Raw genomic sequence first — 13,749 nt, 5'->3', positions numbered from 1 at the left:
GGCGGGGCTATGACATCATGAGCATAGGCTTCAGCGTTCGGAACAGTTTGTTCCAAACGCTGAGCAGCGGAGTACCCCTTTAAATGGTACCAACTAAAATCAGTGGACATGTGTAATACACAGATATAGTGGGTTCTTCATAAACAGAGACATGAATTTTCATGAAGGACACAAGGTTACGAATGTGAGATTACCGTCAATTAACCCTATAAACCAGACAGCCTATTTAAAGAGAGACAAATTAGTATAGTGTGTAATACAATCCATTTCCCTTTGTCACATAAATATTTAAAGGCTTTGTGTTTTAATAGGACAAGAAACCAAACCAACACATGATGAAGAATTACTATTCTCACAATTACCTACATGTGTTTTCAACTTTTATACCCAGTGAATGCCATTAGTAGCTCATCTGCATACATTGACTTGTTTTCTGGGTTTGATGGTTCTTTAATGAGTTAATGTTTATACCCAAGAGATGTTCTCTAATGTACTATGGGAAAAAGAGAAATGAGCTCATAGTCAGTAGAGAATTCATTGCAATATTGCAGATTATACTGATCTCTAGCTGTGATTGCATTGCTCCCTGGGGCAGCAGCATATGAACCATCTTATCTAAGTGGAGGACGCCGTTCAGAGAACAGTCTAACACATTCCATTTTTACAAATGCTTACCAACTTAAAGAGGTACTCCGGTGGAAAACTCTTATTTTTAAATAAACTGATGCCAGAAAGTTAAACAGATTTGTAAAGTAAAAGCCCAAGTATTCACAGCACTGGTAAAACCATTCGTTTATTGAAATTCCATTAAAATCGACAGGATACAAAAAAGGTGCACACCGGCATGTTAGAGGTAAAAATCTCCCCCTTTGACACGTTTCCGCCCTACCGGGCCTTAATCATAGATTAAGGACCGGTAGGGCAGAAACGCGCCAGAGGGGGAGGTTTTTACCTCGAACATGCCGGTGTGCACCTTTTTTGTATCCTGTCGATTTTAATGGAATTTCAATAAACGAATGGTTTTACCAGTGCTATGAATACTTGGACTTTTATTCTGAAGACAGTGAAGGAGGACTGACTGCACTTGCACGGAGGAGGTGAGCGCGTTCCAATTTTTCTTTTTTCTTGCCTAGATTGCTAAATTACTTCTATTAAAAAATCTTTACCCTTCCAGTACTTTTTAGCAGCTGTATGCTACAGAGGAAATTCTTTTCTTTTTGAATTTCTTTTTTGTCTTGTCCACAGTGCTCTCTGTAGACACCTCTGTCCATGTCAGGATTTTCTCCTGCTCTGGACAGTTCCTGATACGGGCATCAGGTGTCAGCAGAGAGCACTGTGGATAAGACAAAAAAGAAATTCAAAAAGAAAATAATTTCCTCTGTATTATACAGCAGCTAATAAGTACTGAAAGGATAAGGATTGTTTAATAGAAGTCATTTACAAATCTGTTTAACTTTCTGGCACCAGTTGATTAAAAAAAAAAAATTCCGCCGGCGTTCCCTTAAAGGGAAAGTGAGAGCGGGGTCACCCGCACTGACGCAATTCAAAGGGTTATAGGGCAGGTGAACCGAATTACAAAGAGGTGTCGTTTCTGGAGATACTTGTTTTATAAGCCTCCATTGCTAATCTGGAATTGGCTGGCTTTGTACAATTGAACCGGGATCCAGCATACCAAGCATGCATGCTCCCGCCTCCATTGCGCAAAGGCGGATATTTACATATTAGCTATGGGGGTTAATACAATAGATATCTCCAAAATCCAACCACTGATCCAGGTAAGTGATACCTCATTGTAATCCAGTTCACCCACCCAATAACTCCGTGCTACATTTTTTTAAGTTAAAAGGGTATTCCAGGAAAAACTTTTTTTTTCTATATCAACTGGCTCCAGAAAGTTAAACAGATTTGTAAATTATTTGTATTAAAAAATCTTAATCCTTCCAATAATTATCACCTGCTGAAGTTGAGTTGTTCTTTTCTGTCTGGCAACAGTGCTCTCTGCTGACATCTCTGCTTATCTCGGGTACTGCACAGAGTAGAAGAGGTTTTCTATGGGGATTTGCTTCTATTCTGGAAAGTTCCTGAGACAGGTGTCATCAAAGAGCACTTAGACAGAAAAGAACAGCTCAACTTCAGCAGTTCATAAGTACTGAAAGGATTACAATTTTTAATAGAAGTAATTTACAAATCTGTTTAACTTTCTGGAGCAAGTTGATATATATAAAAAAAAAGTTTTTTCCTGGATAACCCCTTTAAATAGGAGAACCCTTAATATAGACTAAGACCTGATCATGAGACTGTAAGTAATGAGAAATACATGTATTGGTTTAGTGTCTTAGGCCCCATACACACTATAGAATCTCTGCCTAGAGAATTTCTAGAGAATGTGCAGCAGCCGCCTCTGAAATGACATGCAACGTCCCAGCAATGGAGTTCTGAGCGAAATTTAGCCGAAAGAATGAATATGTTCATTCAGCGGAGTTGGCTATTGGCATTCAGCAGTGTGCCCAAAGCAGCAGAATCCTATTGAAAACTATTTCTCAGAGCAGAAATTCCGTAGTATACATGGGTCTTAACGCTTTAGATTTAAACTGAAAATATAGGTACATAGCCTGAGAGAGTGTCCATTTGGGGCATGAAATGTTTTTTTTTTTTTTATTGAGTATATTGTGTGTTTTGTATTGGTTTTGTATGCTTTCTTAACAAGATTCAGGGGTGGATCTTGTTCTTTATTACGGGGCAGGGCTGTGTACTAAAAGGCAAATTATTCCTGAGGCAAGGGTTAATGGCCTTGAGCTCGAATCAAGTTGAACATATGGCTCAGCAGGTTAAAAATTAGTTTCTGGCACAAAGTTAATTTTTCTGCGATTTTGAGGATACTTGGCAGGATAAGCAGGACTCTCACTGCCTTCTTAGGAGTCCTGTAATGATTAATTCAGGTTTTTACTCAGAAATCCTGCTCTTAATTATATAAATCTATTGAACAGTGTTACATTTTGCTATCATAACTTTCAGGAAGCAAAAATAACCCTACAGGTTAGCTGTTAATTCCACTTTTGGTCTTGGCTTTACACACTGATGCTAAATGCTGACCTAAATATGCAATGACTGAAGCTTTAGACATATGTTGCTGTATGGGAATCTTGCCATTAACTCCCGTTGTAAAAAAAAAAAAAAAGTATACAGTGTGGTATAAGCTTTTTACAGTGTCCCACTGCATAGAAAAGCATAGTAGTGTCACGACCGACCGGGGAGGACAGGGAGAGTGAGTCCTAAACTGACCCTAAAAACACTCTCCCTGCCTACTTGCCCATCCATCCTTAGCGGTGGATCGACAACTTGGAGCCGGTCCCTCTCTGCGCTAAAGTGCAGTGGCGTAAAAACAAATGAACGGACATTACAGTACCCCCCCTTTAAAGAGGGGCCACCGGACCTTCTAAAAAAGCACAAAATAAGCAAAAAAAAAAAACATACCAGAAATTTTTTTTACAAAAAATACCTGGGCGCCCAGGTGGCTCCTCAAATGCCACCTGGACGCAGATGCTTGGCTCAGGATGGAGGAATGCCATTACTGCAGCAGACAAGGCGAAGAGGTCCTTGCATCTGGTCCACTTCAAACAGAATTAAGGTATACGGAATGTGGCACCAGAGCAAGTAGGTGGGCTGGTTATTCTGTCACGACCGACTGGGGAGGAACAGGGAGAGTGAGCCCTAAACTGACCCTAAAAATACTCTCCATGCCTACTTGCCCATCCATCCTAAGTGATGGATTGACAACTTGGAGCAGCTCCCTCTCTGCGCTAAAGTGCAGGGGCGTAAAAAAGCTAATAATATATAGTCATGGCCGTAAATTTTGGCACCCCTGAAATTTTTCAAGAAAATGAAGTATTTCTCACAGAAAAGGATTGCAGTAACACATGTTTTGCTGTACGCATGTTTATTCTCTTTGTGTCTATTGGAACTAAACCAAAAAAGGGAAGAAAAAAAGCAAATTGGACATAATGTCACATCAAACTCCAAAAATGGGCTGGACAAAATTATTGGCACCCTTAACTTAATATTTGGCTGCAAACCCTTTGGAAAAATAACTGTAATCGGTCGCTTCCTATAACCATCAATAAGCTTCTTACACCTTTCAGCCGGAATGTTGGACCACTCTTCCTTTGCAAACTGCTTCAGGTCTCTCTTTTCCCAACAGTAATTTTAAGATCTCTCCACAGGTGTTTAATGGGATTTAGATCTGGACTCATTGATGGCCACTTCAGAACTCTCCAGCGCTTTGTTGCCATCCATTTCTGGGTGCTTTTTGGGGTCATTGTCCTGCTGAAAGACCCAAGATCTCAGACGCAAACCCAGCTTTCTGACACTGGGCTCTACAGTGCGACCCAAAATCTATTGGTAATCCTCAGATTTCATGATGTCTTGCACATATTCAAGGCACCCAGTGCCAGAGACAGCAAGAAAAAAAAAAAAAAAACTTAATTGAACCTCCACCATATTTCACTGTAGGTACTGTGTTCTTTTCTTTGTAGGTCTCATTCTGTTTTCGGTAAACAGTAGAATGACGCGCTTTACCAAAAATCTCTATCTTGGTCTCATCTGTCCACAAGATGTTTTCCCAGAAGGATTTTGGCTTACTCAAGTTCATTTTGGCAAAATGTAGTCTTGCTTTTTTATGTCTCTGTGTCAGCAGTGGGGTCCTCCTGGGTCTCCTGCCATAGCGTTTAATTTCATTTAAATGTCCACGGATAGTTCGCGCTGACACTGATGCTCCCTGAGCCTGCAGGACAGCTTGAATATCTTTGGGGCTTGTTTGGGGCTGCTTATCCACCATCCGGACTATCCTGCGTTGACACCTTTCATCAATTTTTCTCTTCCGTCCACACCCAGGGAGATTAGCTACAGGGCCATGGGTTGCAAACTTCTTGATAATGTTGCGCACTATGGACAAAGGCAAATCTAGATCTCTGGAGGTGGACTTGTAACCTTGATGTTGTTGATATTTTTCCACAATTTTGGTTCTCAAGTCCTCAGACAGTTCTCTTCTCCTCTTTCTGTTGTCCATGCTTAGTGTGGAACACACAGGCACACAATGCAAAGACTGAAGTGAACTTCTCTCATTTTTATATGCTTTCAGGTGTGATTTTTATTTTGTCCACACCTGTTACTTGCCCCAAGTGAGTTTAAAGGAGCATCACATGCTTGAAACAATCTTATTTATCCACAATTTTGAAAGGGTGCCAATACTTTTGTCCAGCTCATTTTTGGAGTTTGGTGTGACTTTATGTCCAATTTTCTTTTTTCCTCCCTTTTTTTGGTTTAGGTCCAATACACACAAAGGGAATAAACATGTGTATAGCAAAACATGTGTTACAGCAATCCTTTTCTGTGAGAAATACTTCATTTTCTTGAGAAATTTCAGGGGTGCCAACATTTATGGTCATGACTGTTCATAGTCGGTCACAAGCCAGAAACAGAAACGGAAAACTACCAGACAACCAGATATTCCAGAGAGGATACAAATACTAACAGGGCGGAATATAAACAGGCAAACTTAACAGGAACATAGGAGACTGTTCACAAACAGATACAAGTACAAAGGACAAACATCAGATCAACCCACAGGATATAAATATAGAACACTGTTCACATTGGACACAGATAACTAACAAACAGATTAGGTCCAGAACACAAGACTGGGAAACGGACGAGTCGGCAAAGACTCCAGGAACAAACAGGAATAAAAACTCAAACAGGAAAACATGGGAATGTCTTGTTACTACAGCTCAATCTCCCAGAGTCCACCATGGAGCACAGAGATATCTTGTACTAAAACACAATTCCCTAGAGTCCCATTAAAAGGTCACAGGGATGTCTTGTTACACAAACTCAGAAAACTGATACAAGAAAACACACAGTGTGAACAGCGACTTAGCAGAACGGACATACAATCCTAAAAATAACAAGATAAGTACAAGGTAAATGCTCAAGCAGACATAGTAGCATTATTGCACAAACAGACAAAGTGTATTGCACTGAATAACCAGCAACTAGAATACAGACGGAGCTGGAGTTATATATCCACACCCGCCTAGCACATGGGTGAAAGGCTTAACTCTTCCAGGCCTGGAAGAAACGCACAGAAACAGATAATGAATGAAAAACAAGGTCTGAACAGGGCCTAAAACGGAAAAATGCAAAAACAAATAAACGGACATTACAAGTAGACTATGCTTTTCTATACGACGAAGAAAAAGGTATTCTGACACATACTAGCCCACCATACTGTTGGCGTAGGTTGCGTGTAAGCGTGTACACCAAAACCTTTCCTGGCATCCATGCAAAATGTGTCCAAAAAACCAGGTGAACCTTAGATTGTCAAACACAAACCAATCTGAAATAGTTGAAATAATTACTATGCAAAATTTTTTTTTACCTGTCTTTAAAAAAACGTCGGAATCCAAATGCAATCATTTTGCACCCTGATTCTAGGACAAAGATTAAGGTAAAAATGTAGTTACATATCTTCAGAGCTTCATCCAATACCTGAAAGAAAACAGTCGACATTAGCGCCTGAAAGGCAACGTCTTTAACATTAATGTTTTTGAATACAGATTATTTGTCTTTTTACTACATAGTTGTTTTATTATTAATGGTGCAAATTTAAATTTTTTTCATTTGGAGACTCTAGAACATATCGCTAACTAGAATTGTTGACTAGTCTCATTGTCATATAAAAATTATTATTTTCTCAATATCTCCAACAATGATTCTAACAATGATCTTCTGATGAGCTTTTTGAGAGGGGTGAAAATGCAGTGTAGGCACAGTAGCCTTTGGACATTATAGACAACTGTGTAGTTTGCCCACATGCTTCTGAGAATAGGGATTTAAAGGGGTACTCTGGTGGAAAACATATTTTTTTAAATCAACTGGTGCCAGAAAGTTAAACAGATTTGTAAATGACTTCTATTTAAAAATCTTAATCCTTCCAGTGCTTAACAGCTGCTGTATGCTCCAGAGGAAGTTCTTTTCTTTTTGAATTTCTTTTCTGTCTGACCACACTGCTCCCTGCTGACACCTCTGTCCTTGTCAGGAACTGTCCAGAGCAGGAGCAAATCCCCATAGCAAACCTATCCTGCTCTGGACAGTTCCTTACATGGACAGAGGTGTCATCAGAGAGCACTGTGGTCAGACAGAAAAGAAATTAAAAAATAAATTAACTTCCTCTGGAGCATACGGCAGCTGATAAGTAATAGAAGGGTTACGATTTTTAAATAGAAGTAATTTAAAAATCTGTTTAACTTTCTGGTACCAGTTGATTAGAATTTTTTCCACCGGAGTACCCCTTTAAAGCTCCAAAATCATCATGGATACAGTTTCACATTTTCTACCAATCAAGCCTGACTAGTGGGGAGGGGTGTGATGAACATGACTGAAAACCAGAGTGTCCTCTCCCCGTGACAGGAGATAAGTTATGTTAGGCTGCGTTCACAAATGTGCGGCGTCCGGCACAGTTTCCTTCCGGCGTGCACCGGAGGAAAACTGATTCTAGAACTGATCCCATTCATTCGAATGGAGGATAGAGTAGCCGTGACAGCGAAAAAAAATGCAGGTGTGGTAAGGCTATTTATTGTAAAAACAAAGACAAACGGACAATGAGTTGTCTGTTTGTCTTTGTTTTTACAATAAATAGTTTGTTATATTTCTAAATAGAGTCTGTTCCATTTGACTGAGTGGAGGACCAGCCATCCCAAGGAGAGCGCCTTACCGCACCTGCATTTTTTCCGCTGTCACGGCTACTGTATCATGCATTTACGAGACCGTCCAGGAGGCTTCCAGGACAAGGTGGTGCCGGCAGCACTCCCGGAACCCCTATCACTGCTTCGGCCACAAGCGCTACATGGTGTTGTGCTCAAAGTACAACACCTAAAGGTGAGCAAGACCACTTCTTATGTGAGATATATTGTTACCAGGAGTAACGGCACATGCACTTCGAATTTCTGTTTCCATTTTTTCATATTCTGAAGGTATTTATTCGAATGGGATAGTCAATCATCCAGCATCTCAATTTTGAGGCCATTTGGTTGGTCACGCCGGAGGGCACCGGACAGGGGAACGCAGCTTGCTGCGTTCCATTGTCCTTTGTCCACAAACAATAAACGCCGGATGCCATACAACTGATGACAAGTTGTCATCAGTTGTGGCATCATTTGCGTCAAGATTTAGGCTGAGTTCCCCTATGCCGGACATATGTGAACCCAAGGCTTTTCAGTTCTCTGCAGCATCGCAATGAGCTGAGGACCGTTTCGATATCCTAACCTGTTAGGTCAAATGCCTGGTATATAAGGCCCTTAGGACCTGACAGTCTCTCTTTAAATTACTTATTTATAAGAATTTAACACATAAATAACCACAGATAGTTTAGACAGAAGGCAATTGAACCGCTCAATCATTTGTGCAGCCGTTCACTTCCATTACTGTTGGTAGCACATCCGTTGTTTACACGGGAAGGCGAGCTACCAACATACAATGATTGTTAGATCTGCATATTCAATGTGATCAGCTGATAACCAAGTGGTGTGTCAACCTTTGGCTGATCAGAGAACATTTCACAATGGCAATAATCGAAACCACAGTTCCTATGGGAGTTAATTCGGTCAAGAATCAACCCATATAAAAGGGCCCTAAGACCAAGAATAAGATTATTGTTAACTAATAATGTAAGTTTTCTTCCATTTTACCTTTGGCTGCTGGTAGTGTTCCATGGCCATAGTAACAACATTAAGTCCAATAACCCCGGTAATGAAAAGATCTAGGTAGTGACTTGTGCACATGTGATGTATGAGAAGACGGGGGTGGGAATATTCTGAATAGTAAGGCTTGCACTGAGCTTCTACAAACAAGGCAAACAAATACTGAATTCAGTGTTATTTATGACAAAAATTATAATAATTTCTCAGACCTCTAGCCATATTTGCCTTCTCCAAGTCATGCATGCACCCCATGCACTTGCAATTGCCATGCTCTAGATAAAAGAGACTAATGCATAAACATAATAGAAATAAAATTGCAAAACTTCATACACAATTAAATGTAACAAACTTTTCACATTTTGATTAAAGCTTTTTTGTGTGATAAATAATATTTTCCAAAATCGGTCCCAGGTAACTAGTGTCGCCCTCATTTTCTTGCACATAGAAACATTTACTCCGAGAAATATCCAATTCACATTACGTATTCAGATTTCACTTTACAGATGATACAAAACATGAGTACAGATAAAGCTTCAACAAAAAAGGACTTTTCCCAAACACAAAACTTACGAACATCCCATGGAAGAACTTGTAGAGGAAGAGATGAAAATGCAGAGAACAGAATGAAAAGCACAGAATACATTGTGCATAGTGGAACATAAATACTGAAACTGGGAACCACGTTACCACATAATGGGTTGTGTTGGTTAAGGAATTCTATCCATCATTACAAGAGCACCTAGATAGTCTAGATGGAGTGAATGCTAGATGCTTGTCAGCTTGTCTATTATATTCATCATATCTGAGCACAAGTCGGGGTTTTACATGATCCTATACTATCCTGTTTTATTGAAAACACAATTTATATGGAAAAAGTAACACACATTTGCATACATATTGGATTCTGACTCTGGCTATATTTTGTTTATTAGCGGCTCCCTATGAGGTCCCGGTTGACAGTACTTGTTTCCTTTACAAGTCGTTGCTGAATTAATGAAAATACAAAACTCCTATTTACAGGGCACTGCAAGGCTTCTGCACCATATAGTGATGTACTTTTGCACCCTTCCTAGCCATTATACTAATCCTTACTGTTAACTATTACTTCTGGTTGCTGGTGCACTATGGGTTGGTAATGCAGCCTTGTGGGCAATCTAATAAATCCGCAAGGTGCCATAACCCCCCTTGTGATGTGTAGGTTACAAAACCATTAGAAAAGAAAAGAAAACGCTATATACATGTATGTCCATATATTAGAGGCACATTATCAGCCTCCCATGGATGCCACATACTAGTATATACATAAGCCCATAAAGGGTTTATCTGGGGAAAAAAAACATTAAAGGGATACTCCGCTGCTCAGCGTTTGGAACAAACTGTTCTGAACGCTAGAGCCGGTGACGGGAGCTCATGATGTCATACCCCCGCCTCTCTTGATGTCATGCCCTGCCCCCTCAATGCAAGTCTATGGGAGGGGGCGTGACGACTGTCACGCCCCCTCCCGTAGACTTGCATTGAGGGGGCGGGGCATGACAGCATGAGGGGGACGGGGCTATGATGTCATGAGCTCCCGGCGCCGGCTCTAGCGTTCAGAACAGTTTGTTCCAAACGCTGAGCAGCGGAGTATCCCTTTAAATTGCATTTATCTTATATTAGGAAAGCTAATACTACATAGTGACCTTTCTGCACCGCCTTCCTGTTAGGGTTGTCATTGTTCATGTCAATGTAGGGGGCTGTACAGAGTAAAGGTGCCCATACACCTTATACTAAAGTCGGCCCCCAGACCTCTCCACTGACAAATGACGTCAGTGGAGAGAAGGGTCAGCAATGCTGGATTGTCACCAGCTGACCCTGTTGTTTTAGGAGAGATAGACCACTATCAAAACTGTCTGGCTGTGGCTCACCCCCCATCCCCATAGAGGACACATGAATGCTTGGCCGTGCCCAATGTTCACGTGTATGGAGAGGTCGGGATGGATAACTGTTGGGCTGACAATTATTGAAAGTGTATGGCCACCTTTAGGTGTTACTGTAAATATATATATATATATATACCAAATATCGTACCAGATGCTAGAAAGCATTGGGTAGAGCATTGGGTAAAACTACTAGACTGAGAGCACCGGGAACTGCCTGCTACTGCCAGTACCCAGCTAAGTATGGACTGTAGCAGGAGATCACAATGTCTCACCTGGTCTCTGAGTCGCAGCCTCTTCAAACAGAAGAGCACAGTGTTGGACCTTTACTGATCTAGTATTAATAGCCTACCCTAAGGATGGATAACCTCTTCACTGTCCTGAATGCACTAAAAATAGTCACATAATCACAGATAGAAAGTAATGTGTTAGAGTAAAATGACTAATGTAACTGAAGGGTATCATCATGTGAAAATTGGGGGCTCAGTGTATTAAAGGTCCCTAATATATTATACTGATAGCTGCTGTTGAATTGTTATTTTTTTTTTGTATTCTTATATATCTTATTCTTCCCACAATTCAATTAGTAAGAATATGTTTTAGGAAACAAATACAAAAAAATCCCAGGATTGATTTCTATAAAATGTCCTTCCCTTTGTCCTGCTATGTAAAATGCAAACAGAGCTAAGAAAAAGTACCCCATATTTGCCTGCTGGGTGCAGATAGACATGACAGGGCCCTATAACAAAGCTTTGAATGAAACTCTCACCCTCTTCTCTTGCTGCCTGCAGAACTCTAAACATCTATATGTATTGATTTTTGCAGGAGAAAACTAGGATGAAATCTAGCAGATGCCATTTAGTGTCAATATTCATCCCTTCATGGACCCAGTAGTAATTGCTGGGTCTTGGTCTGCTTTTATACAAATACACCAGTTTGGTAACACCCACTTTAAAGGGGCACTACTGTGGCAAACTTATTTTTTTTTTTTAAATCAACTGGTGCCAGAAATTTAAACAGATTTGTAAATTACTTCTATTAAAAAAATCTTAATCCTTCCAGTACTTATTAGCTGCTGAATACTACAGAGGAAATTATTTTCTTTTTGGAACACAGAGCTCTCTGCTGACATCATGACCACAGTGCTCTCTGCTGACATCTCTGTCAATTTTAAGAACTGTCCAGAATAGGAGAAAATCCCCAGAGAAAACATATGCTGCTCTGGACAGTTCCTAAAATGGACAGAGATGTCAGCAGAGAGCACTGTGTTCCAAAAAGAAAACCATTTCCTCTGTAGTATTCAGCAGCTAATAAGTACTGGAAGATTTTTTAATAGAAGTAATTTACAAGTCTGTTTAACTTTCTGGCACCAGTTGATTAAAAAAAAAAAATAGTTTTCCACGGTAGTACCCCTTTAAGGGTGTCTTTCTGCTTTCCTTCATGAATTATTTAATTAATACTGCGCTCGTGAATGTTAAAGACACAGTCTGCCATATTTTCTGTACCTATACATCTATATACAACTTCTGTACCTATACATCTATATGCAACTGGAATGTGGCTGCTGTTTTTCTAGATCATCCATTAATATGAACCTTGGACTTCTGATGAAATAAGTATACCCCTAAGATTCAGAAATCCTACATAAGACTGACCTATTGAAACAGTTTTATAATACTTCATTATATGCCCTGGCCACATCCAGTAGACCAATTTGTAGATTTCATGAGGGGATTTGATGGTTGTCCATGTGGTCCAAGAATAGGAATCTTGCAATAATATTACGTATCGCCAGTAAGATCTAAATACAAAATAAAAAAAGTGATTGTTTCTCTCAATAGTTTTTCTACATTTCTGTATGTTACTACTCTGACTGTAATGAACATTTGCCTTGTTTTTAATCCAAGAAGTTTAGCTTGCCCGATGATAAAAATGACTTTTTTTTTCTACAAACTCATCCAACCTATGGCGTTCGTTCTAGGTAAATTATGACACAGCCACAGGAAAAATACATGTTTTTAGTTCATGATGTCTGAAAAAATAAGGTATTTTGTGGGTGCTGAATCCAAAAATGGCTTTAATGTTGCTGAACTGACTCTAGTTTTTGAGATACTGGATACCCCTCAGATTCTACTGTAGTGTTTTACTATATTATGACCTGTATCTGTAGATGTATACAGTAGTAATGAATAATTAAAAGCAGGATCTTTGACTGTGTTGGTGTCACTTCTACTCCCCTTATCTCGGACGTGATCACTTTGCTGGTCTGTATCTGCAACATTGCTAACTTTTACTATGTAATTGATTCACCGCGTGGTTTTCTTACTGCAGACCGGGTCTATTGAGACTTGTAATGCAGTCAACAAATTAAACATTTGTATTATTCTTTCTACACGACAAGTGTCTCCATATATAAAAAAAAAAAAGATGTAAAACAATCTTCTCTATTTGGATGTTTCTGGAGGGCGCAGATTGTTGAATTACTTATTTTGTATTGGGTTTATTCTATTTATATGTTAAATATATGCACATGTATTAACATTTTATATTTACTACCTTTTATACATATTTCTGTCTGTTTTTATACTCATATGAGCATTAAAGGGGTAGTCCTCTCCCCTAATTCATGTCTCTATGTGCAGAGCAGCCTAAACAGGTTTGCAATTGGCTTCATTTAGCATACATGATTGGTTCTGTAAATATCTCTTCTTATCTTCCATCTGGTTGACACCTGGGAATCATGGTTCCCATCCACAAGCTCTGCTTTAGAAGGCCTGTGCCTCAGACCCCAACCCATCCACCAGCAACCCAAAAGTGTGAGCACAGGGCAGCAGCAGAGTAGGAGTAATCAGGGGAGAGGAGACAACCTCTTTAAGGTACATTTTCACCATAGCCATGGAATTCCAGGTAATCTGAATGAATTTATTGAGGAGAGGGAGAGGCTCCACCAGAAAATCAAGGTGATGCAGTAAAGGTATCTCGGCAGATGGGACAGAAATATAATGGCAGACTACTTCTGAAGCCTCCAACATCATTGCACCGCTAACATATGCAAAATAAAATCTTACAAACAACAT

General features: G+C 39.8%; 1 protein-coding gene across 9 annotated transcripts in view; it reads right to left on the bottom strand.

Moving 5' to 3' along the window:
- Nucleotides 1–13,749, bottom strand: part of CACNA1G (calcium voltage-gated channel subunit alpha1 G) — a 380,651-nt gene that overhangs the window by 77,033 nt on the left and 289,869 nt on the right. For 5 of the 9 annotated variants that reach the window (XM_056550710.1, XM_056550708.1, XM_056550703.1 and 2 more), the window contains 3 exons: nucleotides 9,327–9,344; nucleotides 8,745–8,896; nucleotides 6,437–6,546 (listed from right to left, as the gene is read on the bottom strand). In XM_056550710.1, coding sequence (XP_056406685.1) covers nucleotides 6,437–6,546; nucleotides 8,745–8,896; nucleotides 9,327–9,344 — 280 coding nt within the window. The remainder of the gene's footprint in view (nucleotides 1–6,436; nucleotides 6,547–8,744; nucleotides 8,897–9,326; nucleotides 9,345–13,749) is intronic. The other 4 variants (XM_056550704.1, XM_056550707.1, XM_056550706.1 and 1 more) reach the window with 1 other exon arrangement.

This window comes from Hyla sarda, chromosome 13 (genome assembly GCF_029499605.1).
Source record: "Hyla sarda isolate aHylSar1 chromosome 13, aHylSar1.hap1, whole genome shotgun sequence".
NCBI lineage: Eukaryota > Metazoa > Chordata > Amphibia > Anura > Hylidae > Hyla > Hyla sarda.
This window is presented reverse-complemented; position numbering and strand designations above follow the sequence as displayed.